This window comes from Dendronephthya gigantea, unplaced genomic scaffold (assembly GCF_004324835.1).
Source record: "Dendronephthya gigantea isolate DGI-Jeju-01 unplaced genomic scaffold, DenGig_1.0 000136F, whole genome shotgun sequence".
NCBI classification, from domain to species: Eukaryota; Metazoa; Cnidaria; class Anthozoa; order Malacalcyonacea; family Nephtheidae; genus Dendronephthya; species Dendronephthya gigantea.
In genome coordinates this window covers 216,800-233,141 of record NW_021163146.1, presented here as the reverse complement: position 1 = coordinate 233,141, position 16,342 = coordinate 216,800, and the positions used below count along the sequence as shown (strand labels likewise).

The window sequence follows — 16,342 nt, the reverse complement described above, 5'->3', positions numbered from 1 at the left end:
GTGATAATTTGGAATGTTTATCCATTCACCATTAAAATTAGGCTACCCGTTGAATCTTCAGCACAACGACACTCGAAAAAATTATAGCAGAATCAATTGTGAAAAAAAATAAAATATTTTCGATGAGCGTTTTAAAGAAAGATAATTGGCATCTTTGAAGTCAGCTCTTGAGATTAAGACGTTAGGCGCCGTCTATACGAGATAGCGGATTCGCTTGTCACGACATATCTTTTGCCTTTAAAAGGCAATAGTTAATTTAATAGCAAATGCTCATATTAGTTTGATGGATCTAATATCTTTGCCTTTAAAGGGCTTCTGAGAGCAAAATTATTTACCGCCTTTTTGATATCTTCAATAATATATATTTTAAGAAATATTTTAATTGCAAACATGTTTCGACATATAACTATAAATTTATAAGTGTTTTCATCTTCGTGGCGTCCAATGTCGCGTCCTTTGTTAATACCATAAAGAAAATGAACAGCATGACCTGAAACAATTATATATCAAATAGCAAAGTTGAATGAATCAAACCGGATTACATCAATTAAAATAGCTGCGACATGCATGCAGAGTTCTAAGAATGCTTTTATCCATGCATTCACCTTGACAGTCAGCCAATAATTATAATAAATGATATTTTTTATCTTTGTTCTTGAATTCCAATTGGCAATGTAAAATCTCGTGTTTGACGTTAGCTTTATCAGATCGCGTTTGAGTGTTCATTTGATATATCCAACAGAATTTCATGTAAGTACTTGTTTACTGCTGTATTTACTAATATTTAATGCAATACATTTTACTTAAAATTCTCATCATAGAAACTTCTGGCAATATAATATCATTGATTTTGTTATTATTTTACTAATCCACCCAAATTACATATATAACGAAACAGCTTTTTCTATCTAGTTTGATTCAAGTTACCATTAAGTCAGCAGTCATATTTGTCGCCTTTTTCTTGTTTTTGATTGTGAACGCAAAGAACAATCGAAAATACATGAAGAGGTATTAAAATCTAGTCGAATTTTTGCTGTTTGCTGAGTTTTATTTTGCTTTATTGCTAATGCATGCATATACATTTCAAATTTCAGTATGTGTTCAATAAAGCTATAGAGCACTTTGCCTACTAATTTTTGTCAGGCTTTAGCTACATCTATTTAGAATGGACACATTTCTATACCCTTACTGTTCATGAAAAGAATTTATTTTGCACTACAGCGACAGCGCTTTTACGTTATATCGCTTGCAAACTTTTGCGTCGGACCATAATATTAGTTTTTGTGAAAAAATTATGTTTACGTGTATCCATATTTATAATAAATTGTTATAATGCAATATTTGTTGAGCGTATGCTTATATGCGCATGTATATAAATATATATATATATATATATAAAGATAAAATAAAATAAACTTGGTTTACTTCATAAGATTTTATTCACTACAAACTTTATTTTATTTTATCTTATGAAGTAAACCAAGTTTATTTTATTTTATCTTTATACTAGCTCTATACTTTGGTATATCGAGCACTCTACTCATATATGATTCTAAATACATATTTGATATATATATATATATATATATATATATATATATATATATATATATATATATATATATATACCCATTTGCAAAAACGTTGGCCACAGATAGATAGATAGATAGATACTCGAAGTCTAATTAACATTGCATATCATGACAATTGCATGTGATTTCTATAATATTACACAACGTATGCAATTCTAATTAGATTTCGAGTAGCTATCTATATATCTATCTGCGGCCAACGTTTTTGCAAATGGGTGTATATATATATATATAATTATATATATATATATATATATATATATATATATATATATATATTAGCAGATTTATATAATTATCAGATTTCAGCAAACCAGCTAAAAGTTGAATTGTATTGCATGTCTATAGATCTCTTGGAATTTAGGAACAATGAGTAAAAAATAAGTGCAATCTTTGGAAGATCTGGAGAACAATGATTTGGCTGCCAGAGTAAATGCATGCATGACTTGTATTGATTCCTTAAAATTTGTTGATTGATTTGTTGTTTAAATTATTTCGATTAATGCCGATTCATTTATTCTTCTTTTTTTGTTCTCATTTGCGGCTGAAATTGGGCTAAATGCAATGGAGACGTAGAATTTTCGATCGGCCGAAATGAATGGTATAAAAGCTTATTTCTATCAAGATTGGAAAATGAAAAGATGTTTGATGATAGCTATGCCTTGTGATAAATTCTGTAGATGAACTATCATGAAACTGGACTCAAGCGTATGCTCTGAATTGAAAAAATTACTCTAAATCATTTTGAAGAAAAAAACAACTGAATTGGCAAAGACGCGGCACACACATAAGCTGCATTAACTAAATATATTCTTACACTTTGTATTGATACAGTTTTTTACAAAACAATTTTTGATGCATTTTAGCAATTTAAAACCTGAACAGAAACTGATGTTCAGAGGAAAAGGAATGTATTATTTTTTTGGCGGTGCAAATCATAATCCAAATTATTATCCATCTTATTATCCTGCAAAAGCTGGGCGCAGCGTTGGACGAAGAGGCGAGCATTTTGGTCGTCGCTGATTGACTCAATGTTTAAGCATAACACAAATAAGGTCAGTGACGTAGGATGCCAGACAATTTAGTCATGCTATATATCCTAATATTTTGCATTTGGTGTTCATTTACTTTGAAAACAATGCATTTCTAAGGAGATGAATAATGATAATAACATAAAATTTTCATAGCATGAATAAATCGTCTGGCTGGTTGCTGCTTTACATTGCCATCGGTACTATTGGCTCAAAATTATTGACAATAATGACCGCATTTGCAAATCACCTGTTTATTGCTATTTGCGAAGAATAGTTCGCTTTATACTGTTTTATCATGGCATTCAATATTTTGTAAAGAGAAAATTATAATAAAAGTTCTCTTTAATTTTCAGTTTCAAACAGCAAGATTTACATTTTAACTTATTAATTTACCTATATTTTATATAAACAATTACAACTTCATTAATTTCACGTATTTCAAGTCTGCTTTAGTAATCTGTCAATTTATTTACGTTTTATACAAACTTAACAATAAATGTCGAGTGTTATGTGCCCAAAAATAGAGTTTTATTATCTAAATATTTTGCTATGCTCGCCTGGTTTTTTAGTTTGATACTGAATAATTTTTCAAATTTGACTGCACAGAACTTTAAGCAGTGTGCATAACTTTGTACTGTTTCTCGTTTTAATTCAATTTATATCTCAGAGGAAAGCACTTATAAAGAAAATAAATGCAGACCAGTTTTAACGCATTGATTTTCTCTGCAGTGCGTGACCAGCCATAAGTTCGCGTTGTGAATTTTTGATATTATGTATGTTTATATACAAACCCGAACCATCAAATAGGTGTAAAATATTTAAACTTATTGACTGATCCCGGGAGAAACATCATGTTCTGTGGACCCAAGACCATTAATGTTGTCGAGATATATCACGTAGGCAAAACTGAGGTTCAAAGGTGCAGTCTTTTTATGAAAGGCTGTTTTCTACTTACGCGTTTTTCATACGCACGTACACGCACGTAAATTTAAAGTCTAAATCCTTATACATGTTACCTTAAAACTAACTCAAGTAACTAACTCTGCGTATTTTAGTATGCATTAGTTGACCTAGATTTTAAATAATAAAAATTTAAAAGCATTTAAAATTTTCCGTACGTGTACGTGCGTATAAAAAACGCGTAAGTGGAACGCAGCTAGCCTTACTCTCGGTGGTTAAAAGTGTTAACCCCTATCAAACTGGTTCGATCAAGCCTGAAAAACAAGATTTTGCGGTCAACATTCGCATTCCCCTCTTCTCACGTATATAATAAAATCATATATCCTCCACATGCAGTTAAATAGCCGCGATTTCTCTACGCGATCTTATAATACGCGTTAATAATGCTCTCAATTTCGGTGACGTATATTCAGCGATGTAACAAGCAATATAGAGGGTACACGATGCAATGAGCACAAACAAACTTACAATTAAAGACTTACAACATATTAAACTTATAGTTCTAGATTTTCGTTTCTTTCAACGTTTGCCGAAATCGGATCGTTTTGGGGTCATGAAGATCCGAAGATGCCTGTTTAAAAAAAAGACCAGTATACTATATATAAACTCTATATTGCACATGTAGGATTCTTCATTTTCATTTTCATTTTACATTTAGCGAAAATCTACAAAGGACTGCCCTAATGCAAAATCGAGTGCAAAAATTTAAATACTTCTCTTCCAAAATATACGAAGAAGGAATTCGTGGAAAGATCTAGAATAACCCTTTCCTTTAAGCAAGTAAAAACTGTTCATATATATGCATTGGTTCTACTTAAAATAAAGTTTATTATTTTATTTCATCCAGTAAAAAAAGTATCTGACTGTTTGCATTCGCCATTTTTGAATTCCTGGATTGTCATTCTCGATTTAAAATTGTAAAACATGGTGTAGTAATATCTATTGCAATGTTGGTGAGATTCGACCATGAGTATAGATTCTAAAGAAATAATATCTAAAGCATAACTATATGGATCCTGTTTTCGTTTCCACAAATTTTCCTAAAAAACAAACGCCATCACACTTGCTAGAATGATGGCCATGCCTGTGGCCTTTCTTATTATTTCTGCCGTTGAAGTAGCAATTTGTTGGCTATTGATCGATATGGATGAGAAAATTAATTTTCAAAATAACTGTATCCGTGCAAATTCCAAGACATTAGTGAAATTAGGTATTGTTCCAAGTTCGATTTTGATAAGGGAACTATATTTCCGCATTTGCCTGTTGCAAACACGGGCTTCGACCAATAAACCCTTTCGATAATTACGTCACAACATTATCCTTATAAATTTAGAACAATCTTAAATGAGATGGATTTCAACTTTTATTCTCACGAGTGTTAATTACATGATACCGTAATATGATTTAATTATAATTATAATAGCGTTATATACTTACTATAAGTGTATATATGATATATTCGATGAACTTTAGGAAACTTATAAATTTACATCCATGAGTGAGCAAATAGTTATATTTAGGACATGCTTCTTACATGCATGAATAACCAACTAGCTATCCACACCTTATCCCACAAACGCGTAACAAGGTCTCGACCACAAACCACGATAGCATGTGCTACAACGCACTGTATTGCGCAGCTAGGGAAAATGACTTGTGTTTTTAGTTCTTCCCTTAGCCCAAGCTTAAGCGTATAAAGTCTGAGCACAGCTAGACAATAGAGACGCACAACAATAAGGACACACTGTCGTTTTACGTTTAATTACGTTTACTTTAATTAGTTAGTTTACCCGAGCAACCAGGCGTCTTCCGCCACTTTTCCCAATAGGTGGAAACGAAGAGCACCGATCGTCTACGAAATATTGCTCAAGCTCCAACCACTCTCAAAGCTCTACGAACTCGGAAGTTCAATCCTTGGGAACCATCGCGTTTAATAGCAACAAGCACAAATTTTCTATAGAATCCATAGGAGAAACAATTTAGGTCACTATCAATTTCTTTTGATCAGGAAATTCAGTTTTACCTTTAAGCCTGGTTTACATCACTTCTTATTAATCGGAGAGCTATCGTATTATTTTTCGAAAAATAAGCGTAATTTATAGCGAAATAGTGAACTCAAACAAGGGAAAATACCTAGTTGAGTGCAAAGAAGTCATACAGGGCACTTGTTCATACTTGTCCTGAGAATCAGAGATTCTTTTCGTCTGAGTTTCTAGTGTGCAATGTGCTTTGTCAGCCGGATGATAATACAATGCATCCCTGATTATAAGAGCCAGTGTGGCCGATGTATAATGTGAAATGGTCTTCGTTTGATGACTTTTATCTTTTTAATTTGTACGTGTATGGTCGGTTTTTCACTACGCCAGAGTTTTTGATCGAACGTAGTTTTTAACCTAATTTTTAAATGGTGAAAATTCAACCGTATTTTCAATCAATGCTACATGGGTTATGATTGGGTGAAGTGATTTTAAATGAAAACTTTTTCATGTCCCAAAACAGTAGGTTTGACTAGTGCCAACTTTCAAACGAGCGCTCGTAGCTGTTTCACTAAAATAACTATACAATATAAGATAAATATAATTGCAATATAACCTAACTAAGTACACTTCTGTTTCATCCCCTATCTGGGGCTATAATTTCGCTCGGATATTTAAACATAACAAAGGTCATTCTGACGGAACAATTTTCATTCAAAAGCCATCTAAATTCTGCGTCATGCACGTTGGATTTTCCATTGGTTATGCGCACGCGCGAAATTTGGACCAGTAAAACCTGGTAATAAGCAATCTCATGATTGGTTAAGACAAAAAGTTTTCATTTTCCTCCAACATTTAAATGTAAGAACGGCATTTTTGTAAATTATTGGAGATAAAATATTTCAGTATATTTAAAATCTGAGGAATACATGGACACACTTCTCACTAAAAGGAGGCAAATATAAGCGACAAAAAATTTCGACGCTACAAATAAATCATTCTCACCGCCTTTTCCTGTGAATTCTTACCTTATGGTGAGTCTTTGGACGTTTAGTTTTTTTCCTACATGCAGCCTCAATCAAATAAGACTAACTCAAAAAAATTTTAGAAGGGTGCGAATAATGAATTCGTAAAAAAACTTAAAAAAATAAGAGTTAAAATATTTTTAAAATTTTACCCTCTCCAAAACCGTAGCCTTTTTAGCAAACGAACCATGCGAATGGCGGCACAATAAATTCTGATGCAAATCTGCGCTGTTCAACACACCACATAAAGAAAATAAATGGAAACCTACAATCATACTTATTTTTTTTCCATATGAAGAAAAACTAAGCAAATACGAGTAATAAATCAGTGGTTGATACATAGGACAAAAAACGAAGGTTTGAAGATAACTTGAAATATCAGTGGATAGAAGTGAAATTGCGAGATTAAGATTACGTACACGTTGGCAAGATCAAATCGCCACCAAATAGTTACTAGCCAGAGCAGAGATGTCACAAGTAGACCAGAAAGTAGAATTAAAAGAAGAAGATAGTTCTTTGGTAAGATTGGATGGCAGGACAGAACAAAAAATGCAAGGGAAAGAGGACGAAGGACAATGCAATGTGACTAAAAAAGGATAGCCATCACTGTTTTCAATTTTCTTAACCTGCATCTTAAAGGGACAACTTTTATTTTTGAATCTCTTTGCAAGTTTTTCTTCGAGTACTTTAGCAGTATCCTTTGTCCCATGATACCTTGTATTGTGAAGACAGCAGAATGTTTCATTTAGTTCATATCCACTTTTTGAAGTGAGACTTTTCGAAACAGCAAGTTTCAAAGTCTCATTTGTTTTCCTGTTGTACGAAGATATAAATTTCTCTAAGTTATCTTCTGGTAGAGCACAGTAAAACACAGCAATTTATTTAGGGTACCCTGAACAGCCAATGATCTTATGTTTTCTTGCTGTAGAGGCAACAAATCAAAAACACAAACCCTTAATCCTCTGTATCAGATAGTCCAGGATAACTGTTGTTCTCAATCTCTTTGGTTGCAGCTGCAAAGATTTCATTAATATCCATCTGTAAAAAATAAAATCTAATTAGCCAAACAAAACTTTGTTATAAGAGGCAAAATCAATTCTGCCAAACAAGACACGTGATGTAGGAGCACATGTCCTTTTGGACAATGTCCTTTATTTAAAATCTTTCCCTGACCACGTTGCACAATCATTACATATTTTATTTTGATGTTTGTACTCTGGAAATTAGCTCGACCACATGGGGTCAAGCTGAAAAAGTGTTCAAGCTAATTTTTTATCTTGCCTAGTTGGTAACTCAGAGTAGCACTAGCACAATTTAATTACCTTGAGTTACATGCATCATCATTGACATTACAGTACACATCATAAATTTGTCAGCTTAAATGCAGCAGTATTGTTGAATATTTATTCCCTACCCTCTAATTACTATTAATGTTGAGAAGATATTATAATTAACATTATATGGTTATTTAAAATACATTTTTAAAATACGTTATTTTCTTCAGTAGTATTTCTTTAATATACAAAGAACATTACGAAACTACTTACGGTAACTTACCGTATGTTCCTGCATGGTATGCTTAAGAAATCATCGTATAAATCATATATAGTTATATTAAAAAATTAAAACAAAATATGCAGTAAAATTTACAACGTTTGCGTCTTTCCGAATATATCACGCCTAGAATAAAGTCTCGCGTGGAACGCGTGCTTGACCGAAAGGCAAGCTAAGCCCGTTTTCCGTGACGTAATATTGATGCTCTCGATTGTTTGGGATGCTTTCGATTGCTTACGAAAAAAAAATCCGCCGAGTCGCCATTGGGCTGCCTATGGACAAAAGTGATATTTAAGTGACGAGTAGATGTGCAGTCACACAATTGTACTGAAAAAGGCCCAGTTTAATGCACCGAAAGCTTTGCAGTATTAAATACTTACGTGATGTACCTACACGCTAATTTACTTATTGATGTCACCATGCAAACTCATAAGAATATTATCAGCAGACTGCTCGTAAATTTTTCGTCCTCATATTATGTACACATGCATGCCTGTCCTACTCTCCTATATTCTGAGTTAGCTTCTTTGGAATATTTCTGTTTTCCATATTGATTATTCAGATATTTCAACTTGAGCAATCTACTTCAACTATCTCAACGTTCAAGTCAGTGAATTTTCCGCTCTTGTAAAAACTGAATGTTAAAACTAACCGCTCCTGAATTTTAACATTCGTCGTCTGAGATAAATCTTTTTTGATCAATGTAATTTGGTGAAAAAAACAAAAAATTGTTTGTTTAACCAATAAAGGCTGGTCCAATAAATTAATCTGAGGCATCGCTTTGGATAAGTTGACGTTACGATAAGAGTTACTAACTTCTGAAATCTCTCAAGTCTCTAACAAGTTTTTATCAGAACCATAGACCTGCTAGGCGTCAGCACGAAAAAATCCGCTATGTTTCTTGTTTTAGTTTTTCTGAGTCAACAGCACTCCCTCCAGCAATCACTATATAGTTCAGTGGCAACATGAATAATTAAAAATTTAATCGGACCCTAAGATTACTAAAATTTTATTATCAAAAATATTCGTTTAGCTACGACGCTGTATCGTGAATCCTTATGATGTTTTATGGTATAAACAATTGAATTGAAGGTACGATATTAATAAATAACGTCGAATAATCAGAGTAATTTGCTTCAGCGCGACAGAACTCAGATGCGACTGTATTATCATGTGCTCATTGTTTAGTATGAGGCATTGTGTATCGCTACATCGCGTTATTATATTGTATGTTTGAATGCCAAACAGGCCTGACTGTCACAATAAATGGGTTCTTCGTTGGGTAGATTTCATTGCCAGAGAGGAAGCTTGTTAATTCAGACGTTATTGTCGTTATATTCTGCCGGTTGTTCGTTTAACAGTTCGTATAATATTAATAATGTTACTATGCATTTGTTTATTATGGTCAAAGACAAAGTGTGCAATATTTCAATGTGCAACTTTCGAACATAATTTATTTGTCTGAAAGTATATTGTGCGTTCTCGTTTTATTCCCAAATTGTTCAGTGGAAATTACTCGATCACTTGATATCGATTCTGCCACAAGCTCTGTATAGTTTATATAATCAACAGGAACTCATGTTAAATTATAACGGCTTTTGACTTTAAGTCGATCAGTTCAGAAAAACATGGAAGTTCGAAATTTCCACTTTAAATTTCTTTATTTTCCACGAAAGTCACTCAGTGTGTAAAATAAACAGTAATATTTATATTCTTTTATTAACATAACTTTTAGATGGGTGATTTTAAGTTTAATCTTCGATTCAACCGAGTCCAAAGCTCCAATATTTTATCAAAAAAGAGCATTTGCATAAGTATAGATACGGTAAATAGCATTTCAATGCCAGTGTAACTAATTTTAGCTATGGGATTTTAAAATACGTTTTATTCAATGTTATTTGAATGGCCACACAAATTGAGTTAAAATACAAATTACAAATGCTGATAAGTTCGATTGTAAATGGCTCAACTAACCGCAGATCGAGGTCAAAGTTCGATCGCAGTTATCACTAAAATATTATTGTTTGTTTCATGTGACAATTCACTTTATATGTGTTTCGTCGCTACCTCTGCGTTAAAATTGATAAAAAATGAACCCTGCCAGCTTGATGGTTTAACTTCTTAATCCTGGGCGAAGTGCGAAATAGCGTGACGGATGTGACACAGTTTGTTTTACAAGTAGAATATTTTCTTCGCAGACAAAGGCGATATTGTCACGATAAAAGCCGACACTCACCCGACGCGATCCGCCAACGCGTGACGAGTTTTATGATTTTAATTTCACGAAGTGGCGAGCAGGGCCGAAACTCGCCGAAACTAGAACGGTAATTGGGGGGTACTTTTCGTATATTCAGTTCTGCCCGACAGATTTCTTTTGTACCTGCATGCAATAGCTTGCAAATAAAATTCGTCCGGCAGAACTAAATATAAGAATAAACACCCTCAATGATCGTTCTAGCTCGGCCCTGCTCGCCATTTCGTGAAAATCGAAAATTTCCAACCAAAGCAAACAATTACCTGAACTAGCTGGACCTAAGCTTAATATATTATGGCTACGCAAGGGTTAATTATGCTCAGGATATGCATGCATATTACCATAATTATAAAAATAGGAGATATCACCTTCCATGCGTGGAGAGTATTTGATTTTTGCCACAAGAAAATATGAGTAAATATAATTTTTGGCTTTTCGCAAATATCAAAAACTTTTCCTTCCAAGCTAGACAGTTTCGGTAAATAATTAATGCAGTAATCTTAGTGTCAATCATTTTGGCCATCTGTCATAAACATGTAAACCTCCTATGCAGGCCGTCTTCGGGCAAATATGGCGGGCGGTGATATTTTGCGGGTAAAAGTTTGCGTATCTTTATAGCCCGAGCGAAGCTAAATATAGGTGCATTAGGCAACTGCAAGCTCTTATGTCAGTCAACTGTGTTTTATATTTCTCGCGGTCGAGCATTTTAGCAATACGTCGAGAAGGCTTAATTCGATTAAAATAGTACTATATGTAGTTAAGTCGTGAAGTGAGGTTCACAGAGGACATGTTTGAAAATTTTATATTTGTTGATAAAAATTAATTTAAGTTATGAACGTTCTTAAGTATTGATCGATTGAGCAAAAGACCAACTCGACTGTACGACAACGTCTTAAAAAAAACAAAATATAACAGCTGGCGCGAGCTTCTAACGCCAACCTACATTTCTTGCTTACAACGCTGATTGGTTGGATAAGGATCAGCCCACTCTGGTTGATGGTGTGTCCCTCAACCTTCACTTTAAAAAGGAGTGCACAACACCAGAATCTTCAGAGTGGACCAGAATCGAAGTGGACCAACGGAGTAAAAGTCATATGAAACGTCGAGGAAGCTCAATAAGACAAAACGGACAGAGAAAACACGAGAGTCACTTTAAATTAGATTAGTTTAATTTTCCTCCCACACATTTAATCCCACAGGGCAATATAGGTCATTAACTTTTCGATTTTCAAAAATTTCCACGAGGCCACACGATATATTGTTCAATAAAATCAAGAAAGTACCTATCAATCCATACACTATAAATTGGATGATTGACTTTTTAAGCAACCGTAAACAGAGAGTGAAAGTTGATGGTGTCACAACTGAATTTTGGGATATTAATCGTGTCGCACTCCAGAGAACTGTACTTGGTCCCGTAATGTTTACCGTAACGGTTAAATGATATTAAGCTGGTGAATCTCTACAATTATTTATCTAAATTTGGTGACGATATCACAATAATCGCCCCAGTTTATGACCACGAAGATTCAGCTGGGGATGAAGTGGATAATATGGAACTATGGTCACAGAAAATGGAATGTCTCTAAACATGAATAAAACCTATGAAATGATAGTTCGTGCAAAGGTGTCTTTCCCTCCTCCGGAGTAGATTCCATCAATAGTACGGAAAGAATAGCTGAAATTATTGGGTGTCACGATAGAAGAAATACCTGGAAAATGGGATAAACATTTTGAAGAGATAATGAAAAAGGCTTGTAAAAGAATGAGAGTGTGCAAACGTTATGGGTCTTCTTCGCATCAGATGGAACTTCTCTTCAATAGTCTTATTCTCTCCCTCTTCACTTTTGGAGTTGAAGTCTCGGGTGGGGCATCGTACTATAAATATATCAGCCAGATCCATAAGTTTATTAATCGTGCCTACAGAAATGTTACCAACAAATCAGATTTTAAAGTAGTAATAACAAACAGAGACAAAAAGTTGTGGTCAAGAATTGTGGAAGACGAAAACAATGCTCTACATAAACTATCACCTAGCAAGTTAAAGCGCCTTTTGCGACAGAGAGGCCATGAATTTGAACTCACAATAGCTAAAACAGAGATATTCAAAAAAGCTTTTATAAATAGATGCTTATTTAATTTTATATAAATTATTATAGAACTAGAACTTAGGTTATTCTAGAACTTAGGTTATTACATCATAGTTTCTATTTATTCTTACTTCAGAGATTTTAAATTCTATACTTTTAATTGATGTAAATACTCATAATGATGTATACCCAGGTAAAAATCTATGTAAACTCAAACGTTTGTTTTGAGTATTCTAATAAAGACTTTTGAATTGAATTGAATTGAATTGAATTGAATTGGATTGAATAACGCATGGTCAATGGCTTCAAGAAAATTTAGTACATTTTGTATATCGTTATTTATTTCCTTCGTCTTGAAATTAGCATGCAAATAAAGCATGCGCTGTGAAACAGGATTTCCAAAAATCTCGGGGCAAATAACGGATTATGCCAGATCCTTCGCCGTTCCTTCCTCCGAGGATCGCGGGCTTTAGGTACGAGATTGTCACACTTCACTCAAAACCTGAGCTTCGCTTGTGTGTGAGTGGTGTCTTTGAACAGTTGGAATGTGAGTGTAGCATTATACTACTGTATGTGAGTGTGGGAGGACATTCATTGATTGGTGAGTTGCGCAGTTGTAAGTTAGCGAGGTCACTCATTGAGTATGAGCGTCCGCTCATTCAGTGTTAGTGTGAGCGAGGTCTTTCATTTTTCAGTTTTCAGAAGCACATAAATTTATTCCATGCAGGCTGATGCAGCCAAATATGGAGTCTATGGGCGCCAATATACAAAAATCGCGCCGCGTTCCCAAATCGCGTACGGTCTGTGTGGACCTTTAAGGCCCGTTTACACCGGCGATTTTTGCTGCGATTTCATGTGCGATTTTCTTCTTTTGATGAATGTGAACGAGTGAATTAGTTACGGACGCTCAAATAAGAGCTCTTATTCATCAGAGCATTCGTAATTAGTCACTCGTTCACATTTCCCAAAAGATGAAACATAAAATCGTACCTAAAATTGCAAGTGGAAACGGGCCTTTGGAAAACAGGCGTTATAGTTTTTTAAAACTATTTTTTAAAAAGAATTTGTAGTTCAGGAAGAAATTTTGGGGCAAGAGTAAACTTTTTAAATCCCTCATAGGTACAGGTACTTCAACGGGCAAGTAAAGTATTGAGTGTGCGCGGAGAAGAAAGCAAGCTGCAATTTTGGGATGAGCTGAGACAGCAATTCGAACAAGCAGATACTCGAGGATTGCTCAAAATGGTAAAATATCTAGTTCAAGAGGAAGCTCATTTAAATGAGTTCGATACGGAAGGAGGTGCAGTGTTGCACTATGCCGTTACCTCATGTAGTCTAGAAGTGGTAAAATATCTTGTTGAAAAGGGTGCTGATGTAAATGGCAAGAAAACTAACGGGTGGACTGTGCTGCACTCTGTTGTTACCGAAAGTACGCAGGAAATATTGAAACATCTTGTTGAAAAGGGTGCTGATGTAAATGGCAAGAAAAAAAACGGGTGGACTGTGCTGCACTCTGCTGTTACTGAAGGTAGGCTAGAAATAGTGCAATATCTTGTGGAAAATGGCGCCGACGTAAATGGCAAGATGAATAACGGAAGGACTGTGCTGCACTGTGCTATTGTTAAAGGTATGTTGGAAATAGTAAAATATCTTGTTGAAAACGGCGCTGATGTAAATGGCAAGGATACTGATGGGTGGACTGTGCTGCACTTTGCTGTTATTGAAAGCAGTCTGCAAATGGTAAAATATCTTGTTGATATGGGCTCTGATTTTAACGGCAAGGATTCTGACGGCTGGTGTGTGCTGCACTATGCTGTTACTGAAGATAGGCTAGATATAGTAAAATATCTTGTTGGAAAGGGTGTTGATGTCAATGACAACAAGACTAATGGATGGACTGTTCTGCATTCTGCCGTTACTAAAGGTACACTTGCAATACTAAAATACCTTGTGGAAAAGGGCGGTGATATAAATGCTAAGGATTCGGATGGGCGGACTGTGCTCCATTCTGCTGTTACTAAAGGTGGGCTAGGAAAAGTAAAATATCTTGTTGAAAATGGTGCTGATGTAAATGGCAAGGACACTGACGGGTTGACTGTGCTGCACTCTGCTGTTATTAAAGGTGCACCTAAAATAGTAAAATATCTCGTTGAAAATGGCGCTAATGTAAATGGAAGGAAGACTACAGGGTGGACTGTGCTGCACTCTGCTGTTGCTGAAGGTTCTATGGAAATACTGAAATACCTTGTTGAAAAGGGCGCGGATGTAAATGGCAAAAAGACTAGTGGTTGGACTGTGTTGCACTCTGCCGTTGGTAAAGATACACTGGAAATAATAAAATATCTTGTGGAAAAGGGTGCTGATGTAAACGGCAAGGATACTGACGGGTTGACCGTGCTGCACTATGCTGTTACCAAAGGTACACTGGAAATAGTGCAATATCTTGTGGAAAGTGGTGCTGAGGTGAATGGCAAGGATACTGACGGGTTGACTGTGCTGCACTCTGCCGTTACTGAAGATGTGCTGGAAATAGTAAAATATCTTGTCATAAATTGCGCTGATGTAAATGGCATGGATTCCGACGGGATGACTGTGCTGCACTCTGCTGTTACTGAGGGTACACTGGAAATGGTGGAATATCTTGTGAAAAATGGTGCCGAAGTAAATGGCAAAATGACTAACGGAAGAACTGTGCTGCACTGTGCTTTTGGTAAAGGTATGTTGGAAATAGTAAAATATCTTGTTGAAAATTGCGCTGATGTAAATGGCAAGGATTCCGATGGGAGGACAGTGTTGCACTCTGCTATTACTGAGGGTACACTGGAAATAGTAAAATATCTTGTAGAAAAGGAAGCTGATGTCAATGGCAAGGGTACTGACGGTTGGACTGTGCTGCACTCTGCTGTTTCTGAAGGTGCGCTAGAAATAGTAAAATGTCTTGTTGAAAAGGGCGCCGATGTTAATAGCAAGAATGCTAACGGATGGACTGTGCTGCATGCTGCTGTTACTGAAGGTACGCTCGAAATAGTGAAATATCTTGTTGAAAAGAGCGCTGATGTAAATGGTGAAGATAGTAAGGGAACAACAGTTTTACACGCTGCTGTCAATACTGGTGGATTAAAAATGATCAAGTATTTTGTCGAACAGGTTGCTGATATAGCTCTTACAAATAAAGTCGGCAGTCATACTCTTGGCGCTATTATTCTAAAGATAGCAATCGTGAAAAATTCGGTCGATTTGGTAAATATCCTGTTAAAAAAGAATGTCATTTTTTGGAAAGGTGGGACATTTCTTATTGATGGAAGAAATATGAATCTTCTTGAATTGTGTATTCACCTTGGTCATGATGAAATTGCGACTGTTCTCAAAAAGTCCGTAAAACATCGTGAGAAAATTCATGCACTGAGAAGAACGACTTGCAACCAGTTAGAGAAGGTAGTACTTGAAAGATTTTTTATATAAATTTATATAAGGTTCCTTCAATGAATTTGGGCAATTACCAAGACTGTGAACCGACTGGGTCATGATCTTTTGTTCTCATTTGTTTTTGAAATTTCATTTAAGATCTCGTTGTGAAAGTTTGGTGGCGGATTGTGAATATATACAGGGAAGAGAGGGCAGAGGGCTACCCATTCCAGTTTTAAATCTCAAATTCCAAGCCCGTTGTTGATCTTGAATTTCAAATTAAGCCCTCGCCTCGATTGCGAATTTCAAAATTAAAACCGATAAACGTATATGAAAACCTTCTATACCTAAAAACCAAGTAAAGAGATAAAAATTAGCTTCGAAATAAAAACAAGTAAAGAGATAAGTGTCGGAAAGATACTGTCAAAAATTACTTCTAAATAAGAACCAAGAAA

General features: G+C 35.0%; 1 protein-coding gene and 1 long non-coding RNA gene across 2 annotated transcripts; both read left to right on the top strand.

Annotated features, from left to right (window-relative positions):
* Positions 1 to 636: 636 nt before the first annotated feature.
* On the top strand, positions 637 to 2,632 carry LOC114536437. Its single transcript, XR_003688446.1, has 3 exons — positions 637 to 750; positions 913 to 1,008; positions 2,459 to 2,632. It is a non-coding gene; the product is annotated as an uncharacterized LOC114536437 (long non-coding RNA).
* Positions 2,633 to 13,675: 11,043 nt separating this feature from the next.
* Positions 13,676 to 15,944, top strand: LOC114536449 (putative ankyrin repeat protein RF_0381). Its single transcript, XM_028557810.1, has one exon. The coding sequence runs from the start codon at positions 13,725 to 13,727 to the stop codon at positions 15,942 to 15,944; it is 2,220 nt and encodes a 739-aa protein (XP_028413611.1). The 5' UTR covers positions 13,676 to 13,724.
* The last annotated feature ends 398 nt before the right edge of the window (positions 15,945 to 16,342 follow it).